At 36.1% G+C, this 23,856-nt stretch overlaps 2 protein-coding genes across 2 annotated transcripts in view; both read left to right on the top strand.

The window, feature by feature from the left end:
• Positions 1 to 23,856, top strand: part of LOC142349474 (H(+)/Cl(-) exchange transporter 5-like) — a 47,922-nt gene that overhangs the window by 20,909 nt on the left and 3,157 nt on the right. Inside the window, exons 4-8 of the mRNA XM_075401060.1 lie at positions 2,730 to 2,901; positions 11,312 to 11,853; positions 12,538 to 12,792; positions 17,793 to 18,065; positions 18,439 to 18,644. Of these exons, the coding sequence (XP_075257175.1) occupies positions 2,730 to 2,901; positions 11,312 to 11,853; positions 12,538 to 12,792; positions 17,793 to 18,065; positions 18,439 to 18,644 (1,448 nt within the window). The remainder of the gene's footprint in view (positions 1 to 2,729; positions 2,902 to 11,311; positions 11,854 to 12,537; positions 12,793 to 17,792; positions 18,066 to 18,438; positions 18,645 to 23,856) is intronic.
• The window catches only part of LOC142349475 (uncharacterized), a 477,119-nt gene that overhangs the window by 18,034 nt on the left and 435,229 nt on the right, over positions 1 to 23,856 (top strand). The window lies entirely within an intron of this gene.

Genomic DNA, 23,856 nt, shown 5'->3' on the forward strand with positions numbered 1-23,856 from the left:
GCACCTATTTCTTTATTTTTAAATTTATTTTTGGCATTTCTATTAATTTCTTCATTTTTGGATCTCTTAGCCGTCGTTTTGTCAAAAATCAGTTAATATGGCAACTTCCAGTTGATAATTCATATGCTCCAAGCCTCTTTCTACCTCGTTGTATTTTTGTTTTTATAAAATTGTACATATGCTAATCAGATTTTTGCAGTTTTTTCAATTTTTCTTCAGTTTTTTGTCTGTAATTTTGTTTTAATTACAAGAATTAGTCTTTTCTGCAACATGAGGGGATTTAATTTTGTTTCAATAAAAACTTCAATAATTTTAAAGCGTTAAATTTTTGAAAAACAGTTAAAAATTTTTATAAATTCGGTCTTAAATATTTTTTGACAAAAATGTTTGCAAATTGTTTCAATGTTTCGTGTGTTTGCTTTCTGCTTTTTCTGTTTTGTTCCGTTCGGGGGATGGATCTTTGTCTCGGATGGGTCTTGGTCTTCTATGTCTCGAATGCTGAAAAATGAAATGTTTCGTTTTTCTTGTTTTTTACTTTGATTTTTTTTTACTTTCAAAAATCAAGAATTAGTCTTTGTTACGGTGTTCCTTACGTTGTGTTTATGTTGTTCACATTCTAGTCTGTTTGATTCTAGATCTGTCTTGGCACCTACATTTATATCGGTTTTTTTTCAGTTATTAAAGAATATAGTGATATCAGCTTTTTCTTAGATTTTCTTAATTTCATTGGTTTGCAATTATTTCATTGAACATAAGGCAGTGCTGAGTATTTGCTAGCAAGCCTTTTTCAAAAATTCCCACATCACTATTTTTGTATTTTTTATTCTGGCCTTGGTATTGTTCTTAAACGATTTGTTGCCTTCGAAGGTTATTTTGTCGCTTTTCTTGGATTTTTTAATTAATTCTTGAAATCATGTTGTCTAGCATTTATACGATAAGGAAAAAGTTTTTGTGTAGTTTTTGTGTTAATTGCGAGGATTAGATTTCTTACTGTAGTAGTTTTCTGATTCTTAATTTTGAGTATTATTTTGAAAAATTTAACTTAGGTTCTTAAGTTATTATTATCTGCCGTTTGCTTTCGCGATCTTTTTGAGATTCGAATGATGAATTATTTGAGGGCAATTAATAGCCCTGTCAGCTTTTTCAGCGTATCAGTGTTTTGACCGTCCTAATTATGTTGCACTTTTTCTAACGTTACCAAACGTTTTCAATGATATGTATTTTTGCTGCATTTTGTTTCTTTTGGTGACAGTGGTTTGAATTTCTCCAATTTTTGGATCAGACCGGGGGGATGAGTTTATGGTTTGATACATAAGGTAATGACTTCAGCTGCAGTTTCGGTTTTTTGTAAAGTTTTTACGCTTCGAGTCGCTTCCGGAATTCTCCCGGCTATGTTTTTACAATTCAAAGAATTTGAATTGTATTGGGGCGCTTTCTTTTTTTTTAAGATTTGTTCACACACTTTTATGATTTTTGAAGTCAAATTGGAATAGTACTTTTGGTCACGCCGAAACAGGAAATGGAGCGAAAAAGCGAGTGGTTTTGTGGCGTGAAATTTTTCGCTCTAATTTGAAATTAGAGTAAGAAGTCGCTGTTTGAACAAAAGTTTGCCTTTTCGCTAGCGTTTTTTTTTGTTCAAATGCGGCAATTTCACTTTGGTTTTTACTCTTTTTCCAATTTTTTGGATCGGATTTTTTTATCTAAACAGTTTTCCCAATCCATTCTTAGTTCATTCCAGGCCTATTTTTTTGTAAGAATCAAATTTACATTTCTCGCTAGTGGTTTTTTGTTCTCCCTAGTGGCATTTTGACATCGATTATCTGTTTCTTTTGGTTTTTTTGATCTGGTTTTTTAGAAATGTTTTTCCCAATTCACTCATAGTCCCTTCTAGGTCTAGTTTTTTGCTTAGTCAATGAAAACTCTTTGAATTTTACGTCAGGACTTGTCCTGCTATGTTTTTTTTGTTTCGTCGTCTTACGCTCTTTTTTGTTTTACCTTTGTTCACGCAGCAAAGCTGAAAGTCAAATTTTCTTAATGACTTCTTCCTCTCACTAACAGCTTTTGTGGTCGTGACGTCATTTCTCATTCTCTCTCTAGCAAAGGTTTTCAGCTCATTTGCGTGATTAGGATTTTTTCATAAGTGACTTGCCTCACTCAATAAAATGACTTTTGCACTTTAAAACATAAGTTTATTTTGAATTAGTTTAAGGTCAAAAGTCCGTAATAAAAGGCTTCTGTGGAATGAATTTCAACAAGTTTTATTAATTGATAGCTGAATGTTTTTGACCTAGCTTTTTGAGCGGCGTTGATTCTTCAACTTATATCTGTATCTGTTTCTAACTCTATTAGATTGCACGCAAGTCTATTCTTTCGCAGCTATTCCGGCAATCTGCCGGCTATGTTTTTAAAACCCAATATATACACGCTATTTTTACATTAAAACAATATATTGAAGCATAATAACGCATAATATACAACACCGCATAATTTGGAACCCCGGGTCAATAGCATTTTAGGAACTCTCCGAAAACTTTTAATTGACAAAGGGATAATGCTGACTGAGTAGGGACAGAATAGCTCCATCATGATGGCCAGGTTTTGCTTAAGTTGCTGCGATTGACGACTAAATGTGGTCCTAGTGTTCTTCGATTAGAGAGGGTATTTCTTTTAGATAAATTTACAGATAAAAAAAATTGTAGAATAAAAAAATTACTGTTGTTCCGTTTCAGCTGACACAAGATCTGGTTTTGGTGCTTCTCTGATACTGTTGATAGTCTTTATCTGGATAGCCCTCGTATTCTCCGGACTGGCAGCCACTTTGGTGCGCGTGTTCGCACCCTACGCCTGTGGAAGTGGTATACCCGAAATCAAGACTATTCTGGGCGGGTTTATTATCAAGGGGTGAGTAGAACGGAGCAATTGTATTCGCGTTCTCATAAAAATGAGAAGATTCGTTTGTATGATTAATAGCCGCGAAGCGGTAATGGCTCCTATTGGGGTCATCGTGGTTTTTTATTTTAATCCAAGAACTGGATTGTATTGGTGCTGCAAGAAGTGGGAAGGCTTTGAGAAGTGGGAAGAGTTTGACAATTAAAAGAAATGGGAAGAGTTTCACAATTTAAAACTCAAGAGTTTGACAAATCAGTTGTACAATGACGATTTCAATAGATCTCATAAAAACTTAATTCACGCTGCTAAAAAGACAGAGAGAAATGGTTGCTGATTAATGAAATACGTAATTCCGACAAATTAAAGCCAAATATACAATGCATTAAAGATGTTTTCAATGATTTTGTTTCCGAACCCAGGAAAATTGCAAATCGCTTAATTACAGATTTTCCAATCTTGGCAAATAGACTGGTCCAAAAAGACAAATCCCTCAAAGTTCAATAATTACCCATAAAAATTTCGGTTCATTAGTCTTAAAGAATGCAAAGGTGCAATTACATTGTTTGGTAGAAACAAGCCACTGGGAACGGCATCAATTACTTCATGGGCCATTAGAAAACAAATTAGATTCTTTATTTCTGGAAATTTAAACAAGGGCTTCTACCGTCCTTTGATATTACACTTGGCCAACCACTCCCGACGTGGACAATCGCAGAAGCAAATAGAACATAGAAACTTTTCTGCAAAGATAGCTTCAAAAGCAATATGTTGCGGTATGGATTTGTTCATTCTGCAATAAAAAGTCGGAATGACCTCCCGCATTCCATAAAACGTAACGCCAATAAGAAAAAATCTCACCTAGTCAATTTTCAATTGAAAAAGTTTAATTCAAATCCAGAATATTGTTCATTAGGTACAAACTATCTTGGTTTGATTTTAAGTTCAAGAGCGTTTAATTTGCTGGGCTTAGTGACGCAATTTTTTTTAATTCGTCGTCTCCATCGATGATTCTTGCGACCATTGACTTTTTCCTTATCTGGGACTTCTAGTGCTTTGCAGTTAAAGTTTGGGTGCGTGACGTTATTTTTTCTGCTTTTAGGTAAATTGCGTGACTTACTCACTCAAAAAATGAATTCTTAGCTGACTTAATGAATTTTGAGTTTTTTGAACATTTACTAGTTAAAGATGAATTGTGTGCATCTAAGTAGTGCCAAAACGTTTATGCCCCAATTCTTCAGTATTGGAGTCTTGAGTTTTTGGTTTCGAATCTTAATTTTGAAAGGCTCTATTAGGGCTTTTTCCTTATGGAGTTAGGTGTCTCATTAAATTGACAGTCCGAATCTAACCCAGAAAGTTTAGTGGTCTATTAAAAGATTGGCGGTCAATTTGTCTATCTTATTTTTTTGTTTCAATTCAATGAAGGCCACAGATGTCTATCGCGGCTATTTTCCGACAATCTGCCGGCTATGTTTTTAATATGTTTTCACATTTTTTCATGACTTTGAGCGGGATAAACAGGAAAATCTCAGCTGGCATCATGTTTCTTTTGAGGTCCTTAGCCGCGATAAGCAGAATTTAATTGCTTGGAATGGTGAAGCTACTGGGAAAGTCGTAAGTCACGGTCAGAAGGTCATTTTAAGGAGTTTTTCAGATTTTTTTTCCTTTTTTCAACCTACGCGAATGGGAACCTCCTCTAGGGTTTGATAATATGTTACTGCTTGGTTTCTTGTGGCATTGGAGTGGTTTTCAACCTTTTTGTATAACCATTTTTTACAATTTTACGACAAAAGTTGCAATATTTTTGATTTTTGAAAATTTGACTTTTTTTTACTTTTTTGTGTTCAGGTGCCAAAGAACCTCGTCAATGGTTTTTATGTTAATTTACTGCATTGTTGTTAATGGCAATGGAGCGGTTTTCAACCTTTTAATGTCAAACTTTAGCAACTTTTTGAAAAAGATTGAAATTTCAAGTTTTTCTGAGGTTGGTGTCATTTTTTTTACTGGTTTTAACCTCAGGGGCGAGAAAACCTCCAATACGGTCTGATAATAATTTTCTGCTTAGTTTTCAATTGCAATGAAATTCACCATTATTTTAATATTACAAATTTTAGCAGCGTTTTTCATTTTTTGAAAATATTTGGCTTTCACTTTTTCTTGTCTCAGGGGTCAGGTAACCTCCTCCAGGGTTTGGTAGTTTGTTTTTGCATAATTGCTGGGAGAAGGGAACTGTCGTCAACTTTTAATTTTACAAATTTCTGCAAATTTTGAAAGTTTTTTTTTGAAAAAATTTCAAAAAATTTTTGCCAAGTTTCTAGTTTATTGATCTTTTTGAGCCATTGCAGCTTTTTGAAGCTTGAAATTGGGTTACTGAATAGCATCTGGAGAGAATGAAATGGTTCTCAAGAAACTGATATCTAAAATTTAGAACCATTTCATTAAAATTTGCAATTTTCAAATTTCTTGATATTTTGTCATTTTCGTAGTTTATCAATCGTTATCGGCCAGTGCTAATGAAACTTATTTAGGTCTTGCAGACAGGTTACTGGACAGATTTCAGAGAGAAAAAAAGATTTAAATTTTTTTGTATTGCGGAATTTAGAAACAATCTTGAAATCTTTCAGTATTTGGCATGTTTCGATTTTTGCTTTTTTGGCCGATAAACATCTTTCAAGGCTTGTGCTTGTGTAAATGGGTATGTTTAATTGTATCAAACTTGGCCTTCAGTGTAAAAGCTTCAAGACTTTTAGCATGATTATATTTTTTACTTTGTTCGATTTTAGTTTCTCAACTTTTGAATTGAACTGTTTTTCTTTTGGCTGGCGTGCTTCAACTAATCTTCTGGTCAGGTACAGTAGTTCATTTTATTCAATTCTTTGGATTGTATTTCAGGACTTGTCCTGCTTTGTTTTTATTATCTCGCTACCATTGATTTTTTCAATTTCATTGCCTTCTACTGCTTTGCAGTTAAAATTTGTGTGCGTCACTTTGTGTTCTGCTTGTAGGTCAATTGCGTGACTTCACTCACTCAAAAAAATGACTTCTGAACTCACTCAATGAACTTTAAGTTTTATGCACATTTACTTGTTAAAGGTCAGTAGTGTGCATCTAAGTAATGAGAAACGTATATGCCCTAACTCTTGAGCATTAGAGTCTTTTGATTTCCAATATTAATTTTGAAAAAGCTCTAATAGGGCCTTTCCCTTATCGAGCGTGTGTGTCTCATAAAAATGACAGTCCGAATCTAACCCAAAAATTTTAGTGGTCTATTTAAAGACTGGTGACCAATCTGTCTATCTTATTTCTTTAGTTGTTTCGACTCCATGGAAGGCCACATGCGTCTACCGCGGCTACTTTCCGACAATCTGCCGGCTATGTTTTGACAAAAGTGTAGGATGCAAAACAAAATCAATGCACTGTATGTTTTTCTTTAGCTTTAAAACCGTTGTCTTACGAGACCTTGTATTCAAACTTTTGCTCGCATTATATATAGAAATTGTTTTCATAACCTTGTGGGGTTGTAAGATGAACAACTTAAACAACAAATAAGTGTCTGAAATGTATAAAAAGTTTTGGTGCCAACGTTCGATTTGTATTTGCCATTAGCTGCATGAATGAATGAAGTCTTTTCTGTCTGACTAGCTTTACCTGTTCTTTTCTGAAGTCGAATAGTTTTTGAAATAGGAAAATAGGGACTACAGTAATAGCAAGTCGGTTAACATAGTTGTATTAATTTGGGCGTATTATATCAATTTTTTTTGGCGAGTTGGCTTTTTATCTGAGTTTTAGAGCAAATTTAATTTTTCTATTTGCACAGAATAAAATGGATGTGTAATCCATAATTTGCTTTATCTAATTCTAATATTGCAACTGATAATAATGTGTTACATGCATTTGATGAAAGAAAAAGCCGATCACTTTGAAAAACAACCTTTGATGTGTACAGACTGAAGATTGGAGATTATGGCGGCAGGCAGTTTATGCCCGCTACAGAAGCTAAGGTACATATTGGGCAACATATGCTGCAATCTATTATGCTATTCTGAATTGAAGATAAAATTTGAAGCTGCACTTCTAAACGGCAATCTTGTTCAGGTTTTTTTTCTGACGACTGTAGCAGTACAAAATTTCCAGATAGACCTTTCTGAGCGTGAATTCTTGCGTTTTGTAAATGCTTCATTTATGAATTCTTTGTTTTCATATAGGGCTCATAAATGCAAACTTGGATCTCATGCAAGGATCATGTAGAATTTCTTTGTTTCATGGTAGGATCGTACTAGGAAATACAGTATGAGCAGTTTTAAACCTTATGTGGCCCTTGCATGTACTAAAGCAATGGGTTTTGGCATCGGCTGTGTTTTGCACAGGAACTGTTCCATCCTATGAAATAACTTATTTTAATAGTCGCCATGACTCAGATGCCTAGTATTTAGACGCTGTCGACTCAACGATTCGAGTGAGTTTTTAGGTCAATCTTCTGAACAGAAGTTTAAAAGAATAGAAATGGACTGTTTTTTGGTCTGTGCATTACTTAATGTTGATCGAGAATTTTTTTTGGTAAAATTTTTTCAAGGTGAGGAGAATGAATTGTTCACGTGCGGCATTTTCTGACTCTGTTCTGACACTAAGTATTCTAGCCCAAGTGGCTCTGTGTACTTTTTTCGATTAATAATTGTACGCTTAGGAAAATTTATGATTATTTTAAGCATTTATCAGACCTGTATAATGCATTTTGTTTCATTCTTTTGTCCCAATTATTCAATTTCTTAATTCATGATTGGTTTGGCATAGTGGTCAGACGTATGTTGTTTAATTGCTCTCAAACGAAGTTTGAAGCAATCATATTAGTCCTGTCGGTCTTTTTTATGCGATTTTTCGCTTGACCGATTTTTTGTCTGATGCTTTTGACTTTTCGTCCTCAAAAACGGGATAAACAAGTAGCGCCCTGCAGGTATTAAGTGCTCTTAGAGCCTTTCAGCTCTGTCTCAGCTCAAACTGTTTTGGAGACTTATACTTATGGTGTGGAAGGCGGTTCTTAGAGGTTGAAGACACCCCCACTGCGCTGTTGCCCCTCCAGCCCACTTTTGCCCATCCCCCTCCCTCCCCATCAGCCCCCCGGTGAAATTTTTTGTCGATTTTTAAGTTTAGCCACCCTCAAGAGCCGAGAAACACCACGAATTTCACCACGAATTTCAACAACACGAATTTCACCACGAATTTCAGCATTTTTTTTAAAAAAAAACTTGCCATTTTTTTTTCAATTTTTTAACATTGTCATTATTCACGTATTTCAACCTAAGAGAAAATTTCTGTTACGGTTTGATAATAAGTTACTGGAAAATGTTTTTGGCCATGGATTAGTTTTCAATTTTTTTTTATCACAAGTTTTAGCAGTTTTTTATGCAATTTTTTCAAGTTTTTTTTTGAAATTTGTCATTTTTTAGTTTCTCCAGCCTCAAGAGCCACATAACCTCTTCTGGGCTTAATAATAGGTAACTGCATAACTTCTAGATGAAATGGAATGTTTTTGAAGATTTAAACGTCAGCAATTTTTAAAAAATATTTGCAATTTTTTCAAGTTTTGATTATTTTTGAATTTTTCAACTTTTGGCCGGCAACAGGGTCCTAGAGACCTCCTCCAGGGTTTGATGATAAGCTGTCGCATAGTTTCTATGGTTAATAGAATGGTTATCAATATTTTAATGACTCCAGCTTTAGCAATTTTTTGATAAAGTTTTATTTTTAAATTTTCGGAAAGTTATTATCGTGTTCCAAGTTTATGGAGCTTAATGAGCCAGTGAAACTATTTAAAGCTTGAAATAGGGATACTGAATAGTCTCTTGGGACAATAAAATTGTTTTGAAGATGTGCATATCTTGAATTTTAGCAAGATTTTGTTAAAATTTGCGATTGTTTTCAATATTTTTGAATATTTTTGATCTTTTCTGAGTTTAACGATCATTACTGGCCAACGAAGCCTTTCAATTTTTGCAGATGGTTTACCTGACATAACTTCCGAGAAAAAAATGGTTTTGAACATTTTGCCTTCGAAATCTTGAAGCTTTTTTTTTAACTTTTGCAGTATTTGGCAAATTTTTAAAATATGTTTTTTATTTATTTACTAACAAGGCTAGAAAACTAAAAGTTGCAGAGTGGAATCAAGCCTTACTTCGCCTCAATAAACTGTGGCTAGCTACTGACGAAGCCAACCGCTCGCCGGTCGTTGGAGAGCCATTCGCGCGACGTTAGTCGGTTACGTTTAATTGCTTCCAAACGAAGTTTGTAGCCATTATATTAGTCATGTTGGTTTTTTTATGCGATTTTTGGCTTGACCATTTTTTTCGAATGACGCTTTTGATTTTTGTGCTCAAAAACGAGATAAAGCGGTAGCGCTCAATGGGCTTTTGAGTGCTCTGAGAGCCTTTCAGCTCTGTTTCATCTCAAATTGTTTTGGAGACCTATACTTATGGTGTGAAGGGCGTTCTTAGAGGTTGAAGACACCCCCACTGTTGATCCCCTCACCCTCACCAATGCCCCCCTCCGCGCTGTTTCCCCTCACCCCACTGTTGCCCCCCCTCGTGGCTAGCTACTGACGAACAACAGCACGCTAAAAATAACTTTTTTTTTCATTCTTTTTGAAAGTTTTCGCCATTTTTTATGTTTTGTCAGCCCTAGGTGTCAAGGAACCTCCTCTGGAGTTTGATAGTAGGTTACTGCATAGTGTATAGTGGTAGTGGAATGATTTCATCATTTTACCATCACGAATTTTATCTTTTTTTGACAAAAAGTGGTTTTTTTTGACATTTTTCCTTATTCTCGTCTTCCCAGACGCAGGGGCCAAAAAAACTGCAAATTTTAGCAATTTTTTGATAAATCTTTGAAAAACTTTAGGTCGTTTTTTAGGTTTTCAGCCTCACGATTCAAGAAACGTTCTCTAGGGTCTGAGAATAGGCTTCTGTATAGTTTCTTGCTGTAATGGAATCTTTTTTAAGAGTTTAGTATCACGAATATTAGCAGTTTCTTAAAAATTTTTTGCAATTTTTGAATCTTTTTCTGGAACCCGGGTCCTAGCGGCCTCCTCCAAGGTTTGATAATATGCTGTTGCATAGTTTCAGTTTCTAGAGTTAATGAAATGATAATGAATTTTTTAATGATTCCAGCTTTATCAATTATTTTTATAAAGTTCTACAAATTTTTTGGAAAGTCATTATCATGTTCCAAGTTTATGGATATTTGAGCCAGTAAAATTATTTGTAGCTTGAAATAGGGATACTGGAGAGTCTCTTGAGACCATGAAATGGTTTTGAAGATTTTAGGAAGATTTTGTTAAAAGTTGCGGTTGTTTTCAAAATTTTTGAATATTGTCCTTTTCTGAGTTTGACGATCATTACTGGCCAACGACACTTTTTAAGTCTTACAGATGGGTTACTTGACGGAACTCCAGAAACAAAAATTGTTTTGAACATTTTTTCATTGCGAATTCTGGAAACTTTTGTTTTAAATTTTGCAATTTTTTGCAAATTTTTAAAATATCAGTTTTCTATTTGATTTTTTTACTAACAAGGCTAGAAAACTTGAAGTTGCAGAGTCGAATCAAGCTAAAGCTAGCCTCACCAAATCGTTGCTAGCTACTGAGGAAGCCAACCGGTCGATTGAGAGCAATTCGCCCGATGTTAGTCGGATATGTTTGGAACTTGAATTTCGGTAAATTTGCTATACACCAATCTTGTGGATTGATCACATAGTTTTCAAGTATATGCTGGTTTTCCGCTGGTTGAGAATTAATTAATTGCCGCGTCAGTGTTGCCTTTTTTAATGGAAACAAAACCAACAGTGGAAATTTTTGTTTGTTGAAATCGTTTCAGACCTCTCTACAAGACGATTTAAAATTGATAGGTTTTTGGATTTTGGGAAGCTACCGTGAAAGCGTGTTTTTCCGAATCAAGTTTGAATGACATCACAAAATGACAGAGCATAAAACTAATCATAAATTCTTAGTGTCTTTCCACTAAAATTTTTGAGCAGTGTTTCAATTCTTTTGATATGATAACAACTCTTTTTGTTCTTGTTCATTCTTAAAGACGAGGCTAAATTTCGCATTATACTGTTCTGGAGAACTTACAAAAAAGACTGGGAGAGTGAATTATTCGCAATCTGACTGCTTGAAAAGGCAGGAAAAGTTTTGGTTGTTTTTCGAAGGGTTTTCCAACGAAACCGCTTTATATCTCGCCGTAAGAGGTATCGAACGGTCAACTTGGACAAAAATCCAGGGTAGCTTGTTCCTAACCCCCAAATAATTTAGTTGGTTGGAACGAAATTTCAACCCGAGGTTCCAGATCTTTGCGGGATTTTTTGGTGCTTCTACTTGAGCTGTTTTATTTGAAATTAGCTATTGGAAAGCACTGGAGCTACATTACTTTTTTAGATACCTTGGATTTTGGACTCTGTTGATCAAAACCACCACGATGATGTTAGCAGTATCCGCAGGACTTAGTCTGGGCAAAGAGGGCCCACTAGTCCACATTGCAACCTGCTGTGGCAATTTATTTGTCCGGTTCTTCCCGAAATACGGGCGAAACGAGGCTAAGAAACGTGAAATAATGTCCGCATCATGCGCCGCCGGAGTTGCAGTTGCGTTCGGGGCACCGATGGGCGGAATTCTCTTCTCCCTCGAGGAAGCCAGCTACTATTTCCCGCTTAAAACACTGTACAGATCATTTTTCTGCGCCCTGGTTGCAACATCGGTGCTGAGTTTTATCAACCCGCTTGGCACCGACCATGCGGTTCTGTTCTACGTGGAGTACAAGACACCCTGGTACATGTTCGAACTGGTGCCCTGTGTGATCTTAGGAGTGTTCGGGGGTGTGGTGGGTGCTCTATTTATCAAATGCAATATCGAGTGGTGCAGATATAGGAAGAAGTCGGCATTGGGAAGGTACCCGATTGCTGAGGTCCTAATTGTGACAGGTAAGTACATTCATTTGTTCCTCTTAGTAGAAAAGAAAAGTTAATCTTGCGAGACACATTTAATCTGGTACGATTCTTGTAATCGCACGATTCTTTCGGAAAAACCGTGCCATCAGGGTCGAAAAAATCGAAACGTTCTAAAATGAGGAAATAATGGCAGTTGAAAACATCATCCCGTAGAAAAAGAAGTTTAATGTAGAAGTGTTTAAGACGTTGTAGAAGTCTTTAAGACTCTACAAATGTATAGACTTTGTAAAGAAGTGTTTTTTTAAAAAAAGATGATCAAATTGATAATTTTTGTTGAGAAGGGATCAGAAAAGGCTAATGTGAATTATTGATTAGTAGCTATAGATACCTTCTCACGTTATCAAAACATCTGCAGAAACGTAATGCACAAAGTCAAGTTTACCAATTAAAATGCAGTCGTGAAAAAGTAGATAATTACGTCGGTTCCACGGCCACAGAAACAACCAAAGTGCTCTTACGAATCGCAATAAAAAGTTCAAAGAAATCGTCACTCAATGCGGCTTCAAGTAGTTTTCAGATATAACTGTTTATCGATTAACTTAAGTTCAGTAAGTGAAATTTATGCTCTTTTTTGAACCTGATCTTTGCTGGGCTATACTAGTGTGGGGCTATAAAAGGAAAGACAGAAAGTTAATAATACAACAAAATGTACTGCAGGTGTGACGGCAATTCTGAGCTACTTCAACGAGTACACGTGGATGCCGACTAATCAGCTGATTTACAGACTGTTCAGAGACTGTCCAGAGACAGACACCTCTGACTTGTGTGATTACGTCATCCACACCAACACAAACGCCACTGACCTCAATGCTACAACTGTCAACCAGAACGAACACAGATACCCCAATGCACTTGCGGGGCCTGGCATCAGAACTGCCATCTGGAAGCTGATCATGGCGCTTATTGTGAAAGGTTAGGGGTTTTTTATCCACAAAAGAACTTAGCGATAAAGAGTGACGATGAGAATTTAATTATTCAGCAAGATGACCAGAACTTGTATCGTTCAGAACTTTAAAAAAAGGCTCTTTTTGATCACCCGGCTGTTATGACGAGCCAAATATAGAGATTTTTTAGTTTCAGTTTGCAGTTATGCTACGCTGATATAAATGCATTCGTATTTGTACCTGTGACAATTAACTACAGATGGGAGATGCAAAATTGGGCTAGACAGGTTTGATTAAGTGGGTGCAGTATTGTGTTCGTTTAACTCCTCGACTAACATTTCAAACAGTTCGCAGGTTTTTCTATTAACTTTGAAAAAGTACTACTGATACAGTGTCTCTCAAACGAAGTTTGTAACAACAAGGAGGCTCGTTAATGTGCGTTCGCACGTAATATTCCGAACCCGCTCATCCCCATTCGGCTTAATTGTCTACCAAATGAGGATGGGATAGAAAACTTTTAAAAAATTAAGTATTTTTCAAAAATAACTAGTGTATCAATAAAAATATGGGTCCAACTCAAATAACTGTGGACTACAAAATGCCGCTTTAGAAGGCCGAGGAGAGTTGCCTTTATTAAGATTACGAGCCAAGACACACAACGAAATCAAATAACAACAACAATTATTAATAACATCTAAAATTCGACGCCTATCTGTAGAGAAACTTAACGTAGAAAAACTTAACGTATAGAAAAACAAAAACTAAATAGCGGCAGATAAAACCTAAACTAAACAAAATACTTAGTTCATTTTTCTTCAATGGAAAAGAATTGGAAGCAGTCCTTAATGAGACTCGGTAGAAGTAGACAAAAAACAACAAAAACCGCTAACATAAAAAGTACGCTCATATTTTTTGAAGGCAATTGGTTCTCAAGTAATTAAAACACTTAGATATGAACTGAAATCATGAAATACGTTTTTAATACGATCAATTATAACGCCGTAAGATAACACATTGGGACCTCTCATTAATAAGATTTCATACGACTAGAAAAAACAACACAAGTATAGAAACACAAAAATTTTTGCGAGAAAACGGTGACGAAGCTGCTAAAACCATAATCTGTTCCCTAAAAAGAAGAAATTTGTCTTGTGCGGTTTTTCAATGCCATTAAAGTGATATGTGACTGCATTAATGAGACTAGATAACAAATCGACGGGAAAAGATCCATCTTAAAAATGTTTTGAATTTTTCGAAAACAATTAGAAGGTCAAGAGGATTAGCTATACATTGAACTAAAAAAATTAGTTTTATTTATTCCCCTAAACAAGAACATTCAGACTTTTTTGATCAGAATATGTCCTAAGTTTACAAAAAGAACGTCAAATACAAACAAAAAATCAATTTTTTTTTGGAATAACCTGTATCGAAGCCGTTAAAAACATATTGAATTAGACGTGTTGGAATCGCTTAAAACATTAGATATGTTAAACATCGCCTATCGTCTTATTCAGCAACGTGATGTGTGACCTGTATTTAATAAGACTAGGTAGCAAATGGACAAAAATGAACAGAAGACGCAGAGTTAAAAAATGTTTTTTTTTAAATAAAAAAACAATAATTTTTTAAAGTCATCAAAACAATCAGCAATAAATAAATTAGAATTGTTAAACAGGTACTTTTAATCCTCCAAATGAAGCTATTGAGGTCTGTCTTTATCAGAAAATGTTATAGGGTAACAAAAATGTTGTCAAACACAGACGAATATAAAAAAGAGAAAATCCGAAAAACTGGTGTCAAACCCGTTGTAACCAAACCATTTCGCTGAAAAGTGCAGATATGTTCAACTGCGCTTTTTTTCTACACCAATATTGTGATATATGACGTGTAATTAACTAAAATATTTAATTAACCAAAATAGACAAAAAAGAACAGAAAACGCAAAGTTAAGAAATATTTAAAATTTTCTGAAAACCATATTTCAAGTCATCAAAACAGTCAGCTATCAGTTCAAGTCATTAAACTGTTTCCTTTCTTCCTCATACGGAAGCCATTGAGACCTGTCATTAATCAAAAGATGTTATGCCTTCACAAGAAGAAACTCAAACACAAAAGTTAAAAATTTTGGCAAAAAGCCGGCGTAGAAGCCGTTAAATCCATAAATTTAGTTAAGCACTAGCTCTATTCAAATAAGTTTTCCTCAATGCCAAAAAAATGATATCTGACTTGTTTTTTTAAGACTGGGTAAGAAAAAGACAAAAAATGATTCAAAGCTAAACAATTTTTTTTGAAAACATTTATTTTCAAATTCATGAAAATCTATCAGCTGTAATATGAAATATTTAACATGTTATTCCGTACAGAAGCCACTGAGACTTGTCAAATAGCAGAATTTGTCCAACGTTTAAAGAAGAACTTCAAATACGGACTAGAAGCAAAAAACAATTTAATTTTTGAAAAACCGTTGTCGAAGCTATTAAAACCAGAATTATTTCACTTAAAAAATGGATATCTCCAATTGCGGCTCCTTTTGACGCGAAAACGTGATATGTGACGTCTGATTAATGAGGGTAGGTAGCAAGTAGGCAAAAAGAACAGAAGATTAAAAAGAATTTAAAAAATCTTATACATTTGTTGAAAGATTTATCAACTTAAATCAGTAAATAGGCTCATATGTTCCTCCATCACAAGAGTCCATACCCTTGAGACCTTTCATTTTTCAGAACTTCTCTTGGGACTGCAAGAAGAAAGGCATTTAAAGACAAAATTGAAATAAATTGTTAAATTCTTCTAGAAAACGGCGTCGAAGCCGTTAGAACCATAATCTATTCCTTAAAAAATTATAAATTAAATTGTGCCTATTTTCTAAACACCAACAGATCGATAAGTGTCCTATGGATAATTTAATATTGTGACAAAACCGGTGGAAATTGGAAAATGACCAAAAATCAATTTATTCTGAAACTAGTAGTTTTGAAGCCAGAAAACATTTACTTAAACCGTAAAGCCGCAATAGAGATTAGAATTGAATTAACCTTAAGATGCATTCTTTGCTGAAATTAAGTTGGAAGTTAAACAAAAAGAAGTGAAAAATATAGGCAATGCTCTATAATCCCTTGTTTATTTTGAAAACAAATGAGTTTAAAAGTCAAAACGACTAGAAGCTTTCGACTAAAATGATTTAACACATTATCTGGCAGTCGTTCAGGAAACCAATTGGACCTGTCAGTAGTGAGCCTTGATATGATTTGTACTGTTCTGTTATTAACATAAAAAAGTCGATTATTTTCTTCTTTAATCCGGATTATTATGAGTGGTCTTTTTTATGAGTTTCTTCGCTTGAGCAATTTTTGTCTAATACATTTGATTTTTCGTTCCCAATAACGGGATAAACAGGTAGCGCTCAGAGGGCATTAATGTCCTGTAGATCCTTACGCCCTACCAGTCTCTAAGATTGCGATTCACCAAAAATGTTTTTGAGGAGACAGTTTTATTGTATGAAGGGCGGTTACTTATCTTAAAAGTTGGAACCCCTCTCAATCACACCAGCCTCCTCCCCCCCCTCTCCCGTTCAACCGGCCCCACTCACATCAAGTCCCACCTTTAGACCACCCTCCTCCACCTGGCGCTTTGTACCCCCCTCTCGTCCATCCCTCCCATTCCTATCGCTCTTCTTGACCCCCCCCCCCCCCCCCACTCTTCTCACCCCCTCACAATGATATCATCTAAGCCCCAATTGGGTTCTATCGAAGCCAACACCTCGCTGATCGTTGGACAGCCATTTGCACAACGTTAGTTGGTTATGTTTTTTCTATTGCTATTATATAGTCTCCAGTGGTTCGATATGTCGCGATAGCTTTTCGTCAAAATAATTTAATTGAATTTTACCTCGGATATTGAACTAAAGTGATTCTGAGGCTTGTGTCCATTCTTGGCCTTGAATTTGGTTTTTAACAATATTGCAACAACTATTTTTCTAAGACAATATTGTTAGCCTAAAAAAAACTGAAGAGCACTTGTGCAAACATCTTAAAACACTCACGTGCACATTTTAAAATGCGGAAAGTCTGCAGTGCCAGAAGTCAAAATGCCAGAAGTTGCTACGTAGCCAGAAGTTGACTTTGCTCAATTTTGTCATTTTTAAACGTGCGCGATTCGTGTTTTAAGCATGGTTAAGTGACTCTGCAGAAGTCACTTCGAAATTCTGACTTAATAAACGCCAGAGTCACTTAACCATTACTTCATCATATGCATCTTTTTCTTGATTTAAATTGCTATCGCTCCGAACGAAATCCTTCAATCCCCACGAAAAACGAATATAAAACAAATGTGATCACCTGAAACGTTGGTTGGTTGGATTTTAAGCGACTGCGGTCGTTATTCAAATGCCTTAATGGTGGCTTATTCAAATGCTTGCAGCTATTTATTCTTACAGGAATAAAATCTCGATCCTTCCTAATTTGCAGCCCTATTCAAATATGTTTAATTGCTCTCGAACAAAGTTTGAAACGTTTATTGAAGAAGTATGTGTCTTTTTTATGCAAAATTTTTGCTTTTCCTGTTTTCAAGAACATTCTTTTGGTTTCACTTTTCGAGTGACTTTTTCACGCTTGATTTTTTTGATGTTTACGGGTTCGAACCCCTCCCTACCTTTTTGTAGAAGTTTTAGGCAAGTTTCTCTAGACTCGGACCCCTTTTAAATTGTTTGCCTCGCCAGTCGTCCGAAAGCAATTCATCCGACGTTAGTTAGTTTGTTTTGTTTTTGTAAGTATTGTCTCACCCAACGAGCGGAGAGAACGTAAATAATTTTCAAGTGTTCAATGAAGATTGAAAAGAGAAGAATTCTGAATTTTATGTAGAACAAGACTGATGATATAGAGAGCGATTGAGAAGAATGAAGAATTCTTCAACAAAACAAACACTTCCTTATTTGAACTTTTAATGAGCAAAAACTTTGGATTCCGAATCAAAGTTTGATAACAAAGATTTGTATTAATCCATTATTTCTAAGTTCAAAGTTTTGTTTAGGATGTTTGACAGTGTTCACGTTTGGTATGAAAATCCCGGCAGGACTCTTCATTCCAAGCATGGCAGTGGGTGCTATTTTTGGACGGATAGTGGGCATCGCACTCCAGCAGATAGCTTACCACAACCCTGATGTCTATCCATTCAACGAGGACTGCACTTCCACCTTTGATTGTATCACACCTGGCTTCTATGCTATGGTGGGTGCGGCTGCTGTCTTGGCTGGGGTGACTAGAATGACTGTGAGCTTGGTGGTCATCATGTTCGAACTAACTGGTTAGTTTGTGACCTTACAATGCACAGATGAAAAAGGCTGGCTAGAATTAAGATCTGAACTGTGGAGAAAATTTGCTATTTCCGAAGGCTTCCTTGGATGAATTCGCGTATTTAAGGTGCGAGTAAATTTACACGGATTAGTAAGAGAGAGATCCGTTTTGCAATCTTAATACATAGGACGGTGTTGTTTTAAATGAGATTTTTCTTACTTTTTTCCGGGTTTAAGCAATTATTAACATGTAAGGTTATTGAGAATATTGCTTTTATATATTATGTAAGTGAAATCCAGGCTATTTTGGTAAAATCCGGTCCCTTAAATTCAACAGTTCTTACTTGGCAACGGCCGTTTAATGTTCCAAATGTTGTACTACAGGTGGTCTGTTGTACATTGTGCCTCTGATGGTGGCCACAATGACAGCCAAATGGGTTGGGGACAGTATATGTAAACACGGCATATATGACGAACACATCCGCCTGAATGGATACCCCTTCCTGGACAACAAACAGGAGACCCACTCCCAACAATCTCTGGCTGCCGGTGACATCATGAAACCCAGACCCAGTGATCCACCTCTGCAGGTAAAAATCTGTTGCCTTCAAAACTGTGGACACTTTTTTATGAGTTGATGCTAATCAAACAAAGCGTGTTTTTTATCGGTTATGTTACGTGACTCTACTTGGAGTCACAGAAGTTCTGGCGTTTATCGGGACCCTTTGGAGATAGAATTTCGAAGTAACTACTGAAGTGTCACGTAAATAATACTTAAAACACTCACGTGTACATTTTGAAATGCCGAAAGTATGCAGAGGCAGAAGTTGAAATGTCAGAAGTTCCTATATAATTAGCAGGAAGTATGACTTCCAATTTTTGACATCTTAAAACGTGTAAATTCCGTTTTTTTTAAGTAATGGTTACGTGACTCTTATTGAAGTCACTGAGAATTTCTGGCGTTTATCGAGAACCGCGAAGCCATTCGAGATATTAAGTCAGAATTTCGAAGTGATTTCTGCAGAGTCACTTAACTATGCTTAAAACACGAAACGCGCACGTTTTAAAATGACGAAAGTCAACGAATGTAAACTTCTGGCTCAGTAGCAACTTCTGGTATTTTAACTTCTGGCACTGCAGACTTTCGGCATTTTAAAATGTGCACGTGAGTGTCTTAAGCAAGGTTCGATATTCTGATTTAATGTCTCAAACGGGTACGAGGTTCTCGATAAACGGCAGAAGTTTTTAGTGACTTCAAACAGAGTCACGTAATCGTTTCTTAAAACACACAACTTGAAGTTTGAAAAGCGTCAGAAGTTCATGGAAGTAATCTTTAGCTATGTATATAGGCTCTTCTAGCACTTTAGGTTTCGGCGTTTTAAAACGTCCTGCAACTTATGATAATTGCCAGTTCTAAAAGGTTGTTATGCTTCGAGATAAATTAAGTATTTGAAAAGGAATTATTTCCAATTTCCCCACGCGTAACTTTGTAATGTAAGCAACTTGAATTGCTGCTGTTTCCATCCTTAAAATTTCCGTCTCCAAAAAGAGGCGAAGCACATTAGGGTGATTTTTAAATTTAAAAAATATGGGTTACAGGTGGTTATTCCAGCTGGAGTAGAAAAGACCCGCAGAATGATCAAGGTCATGTTTTTTTGTTGTATTGTATTTTTGTAGCTCGCCTATGTAGCAGAGGGAACATTGATGGTCGATCTAGTGGGGGAGGGGATAAGAGTATGTTCTTAGATTGAATTTGGTTCTTCGTAGACTTCTCTTGAGTTTGTTGCGTACAAAGAGATCTGGAGTAGACAACAGTTTAATTGCTCTCAAACGAAGTTCGTGACAATTATATTAGTCCTGCGGTCTTGCTTAATGCGATTTTTTTGTCTGACCCTTTTAACTTTTTTGTCCATTAAGTGGGCTCTCTTAGAGCCTTAGGCCTTACTAGTCTCTAAGTGTGCCATTCGCCAAATCTGTTTTGAGGAAACAACTTCATGGTGTGAAGGGTGGTTCTTTATCGTAAAAGTTTATCCACTTCTCCCTCTCCTTAGTCAACACTACGCTCCCCCTAACCCCTAACACGCCCCCCCCCCCCGTCAACCACCTACGCTTGATGCAGAGGGAATCATGGAAATTGTTTTGGAGAAAAAAATTGATTTTGAAGAGTGGTTTTTAAAGTGTCACCCCCGCACTTCAAGTCGCAACCCCCCTCCCAAAAAAAGAGTCTGCACACCCTGCACATCATTCCACCTGCAACCCTGCACGCTCGACCCGACGACGTGCTCACTACCCCCATGCTCACCCCATGACCCACCAATGAAGCTAAAGCTAGCCTCCCTAAATGGTAGCTAGATATTGACAAAACCAGCCGCTTGGCAGTGGTTTGAGAGCAATTCGCCCATTTCTCACGTTTAAGTAACAAAAATAATCTAAAGGTTCTTGAGCAAATGAACATATACGAGAATGAAGAAAAAGAATTTGCTTCGGATTGAAAAAATAGTAATAAAAAGACAGGAATTTTGAGTTTTGCAATTTGTAACTTTGTCGAAAGTCTCACAAAACTAAATTCTCACATCTTGAATTGACCAGAAATGGCACTAAGTTTTTCGTCTGAAATATTAGACTTTTCCTACAGAGAAGCGCCTGTGCAGTTGTCTTCTAGTTTAACTTGATCTCCACTATCACCAACTCTCCCACTTGCCAAAGCGATTCGTCCAATATTCAGGGCGCAAATTTTTTTACGCACTCTCCTTTATTACAGTTCAAAGAGTTTGAATCGTATGGGGCGCTGTCTTTTTTTAAGATCTGTTCACACTTGATTTTTGACGTCAAATTGGAGTTGTGATTTTGGTCACGGCGAAACAGGAAGTGGAGCAAAAAAGCGAGTGGTTTTGTGGCGGGATTTTTTTACTCGAATTTAAATTTAGAGTGAGAAAACGGTGTTTGAAGACATTGGCTTTCTCGATTGTGATTTTTTGTTCACATGCGGCAATTTGACTCTGATTTTTACTGTTTTTTCTATTTTGTTCATTCTTTTTTTTCTAACAGGTTTTCCAAATCAATTCATTGTTAATAGCCACGTCCTCAATTCTAGGCGGCTATTATAGCGCTCCTATTTTTTTTACAATTCTATTTTTTTTACAATTCTAAAAAAAACGACTTCTGAGCTCACTCATGAAACTTTAAATTTTATGAACGTTTACTTATTAAAGGTCAATAGTGTGCATCTAAGTAGTGCCAAACATATGCCCTAATTCTTGAATATTAGAGTCTTGAGTTTTTGATTTCGAATATTAATTTTGGGATCTTTTCCGTTTGTGCCCCCCCCCCCCAAATGTTGCACGTGCATCTCTGGGAGGTGCAAATAATATGCGCCCACTAAGCTGAGGGGACACAAACGGAAAAGATCCTAATTTTGAAAAGCGCTATTAGGGCTTTTTCCTTATAGAGCTTATGTGTCTCATAAAAATGACAGTCCGAAGCTAACCCAAAAAGTCTAGTGGTCTATTAAAGGACTGGTGGTCGATCTGTCTATTTTATAGACAGAGAAGCGCCTGTGCAGTTGTCTTCTAGTTTAACTTGATCTCCACTATCACCAACTCTCCCACTTGCCAAAGCGATTCGTCCAAAATTCAGGGCGCAAATTTTTTTACGCACTCTCCTTTATTACAGTTCAAAGAGTTTGAATCGTATGGGGCGCTGTCTTTTTTTAAGATCTGTTCACACTTGATTTTTGACGTCAAATTGGAGTTGTGATTTTGGTCACGGCGAAACAGGAAGTGGAGCAAAAAAGCGAGTGGTTTTGTGGCGGGATTTTTTTACTCGAATTTAAATTTAGAGTGAGAAAACGGTGTTTGAAGACATTGGCTTTCTCGATTGTGATTTTTTGTTCACATGCGGCAATTTGACTCTGATTTTTACTGTTTTTTCTATTTTGTTCATTCTTTTTTTTCTAACAGGTTTTCCAAATCAATTCATTGTTAATAGCCACGTCCTCAATTCTAGGCGGCTATTATAGCGCTCCTATTTTTTTACAATTCAAAGAATTTGAATTGTATCGGGGCGCTGTCTTTTTTTAAGATCTGTTCACACATTTTCACGATTTTTGAAGTCAAATTGGAGTAGTGATATTGGTCACGCCGAAACAGGAAATGGAGCGAAAAAGCGAGTGGTTTTGCGGCGTTAATTTTTTCGCTCTAATTTTAAAGTAGAGTGAGAAATCGGTGTTTGAACAAAAATTCGGTTTCTCGGTAGTGGTTTTTGTTCACATGCGGCAATTTCACTCTGATTTTTACTGTTTTTTCGATTTTTTGTTTCGAATTTTTTTAAATGGTTTTCCCAATCCATTCACAGCTCATTCTAGGCCTAGTTTTTTTGTTTAAATTATTTTTACATTTCGCGCTAGTGGTTTTTTGTTCACATGCGGCATTTAGACATTGATTTTCTGTTTTTTTTTCTTATTTTTTTTATCTGATTTTTTTAATGGTTTTCTCAATTCAATCATAGTCCATTCTAGGTCTAGTTATTCTGTTTAGTCAATGAAAATTCTTTGAATTGTACGTCAGGACTTGTCCTGTTATGTTTTTTTACTTCGTCTAACAGATTTTTGTTTCGTCTTACCGTGACTTCTTGGAATTGACTTTTTCAATGACTTACCTCACTAAAAAAACGACTTCTGAGCTCACTCATGAAACTTTAAATTTTATGAACGTTTACTTATTAAAGGTCAATAGTGTGCATCTAAGTAGTGCCAAACATATGCCCTAATTCTTGAATATTAGAGTCTTGAGTTTTTGATTTCGAATATTAATTTTGGGATCTTTTCCGTTTGTGCCCCCCCCCCAAATGTTGCACGTGCATCTCTGGGAGGTGCAAATAATATGCGCGCACTAAGCTGAGGGGACACAAATGGAAAAGATCCTAATTTTGAAAAGCGCTATTAGGGCTTTTTCCTTATAGAGCTTATGTGTCTCATAAAAATGACAGTCCGAAGCTAACCCAAAAAGTCTAGTGGTCTATTAAAGGACTGGTGGTCGATCTGTCTATTTTATTTCTATAGTTGTTTCAATTCATGTAACGCCACAAGCGTCTATCGCGGCTATTTTCCGGCAATCTGCCGGCTATGTTCTATTCTAGATCTAGTTTTTGTTTAGTCAATGTAAATTTTTTGATTTGTTTGTCAGGACTTGTCCTGCCATGTTTTTTTTTAATTCGCTGTACCTTTTGATCACGTTTTTCGTTTTACATAAGTCAAGATTTTCACGCTTCACTTCTGACTTACTTCACTCACGGTTTCAACTGAATGGATTTTAAATTTTTTCACGCATTGGTTTACGCAATGTACTGGATGCAGTCGAATTGCAAAATCAAAAGAAACGGTATAAACCGATTATGCCCGGTCTTTAAGTCATAGAGCATTAGGTTATCAAATTTTATTATAGTGATTGCTAGCTGACATTAGTGTTAAACTTTATAGCCTGCGGTTCAGAAGCTGAATTAAGAATAGTTTTAGGATCTAACTGAAACTGCACTCCAAATTAGAACACTTGAACTGAAAAAAAACAGAAAAAAATTGGTCAATTTTTTTATCTTTTGTTTCAATCCCCCCGGTGTGCATCAAGTGCGTCAACGGCGGCTAATTTCAGACAATTTGCCGGCTATTTTTTATAACAGTTGAGGAGACTATTTTATGGTGTGAAGGGCCCACAATACTCCCGCCGTCCACCATACTCCACCTTGCGATTTGGATCACCCTCTCGTCCAGCATCCCCAACCGTACCACTCGCTTAATCCCTTTCCCCA

The sequence above is a fragment of the Convolutriloba macropyga genome, chromosome 11 (assembly GCF_964194025.1).
Source record: "Convolutriloba macropyga chromosome 11, txConMacr16.3, whole genome shotgun sequence".
NCBI lineage: Eukaryota > Metazoa > Xenacoelomorpha > Acoela > Convolutidae > Convolutriloba > Convolutriloba macropyga.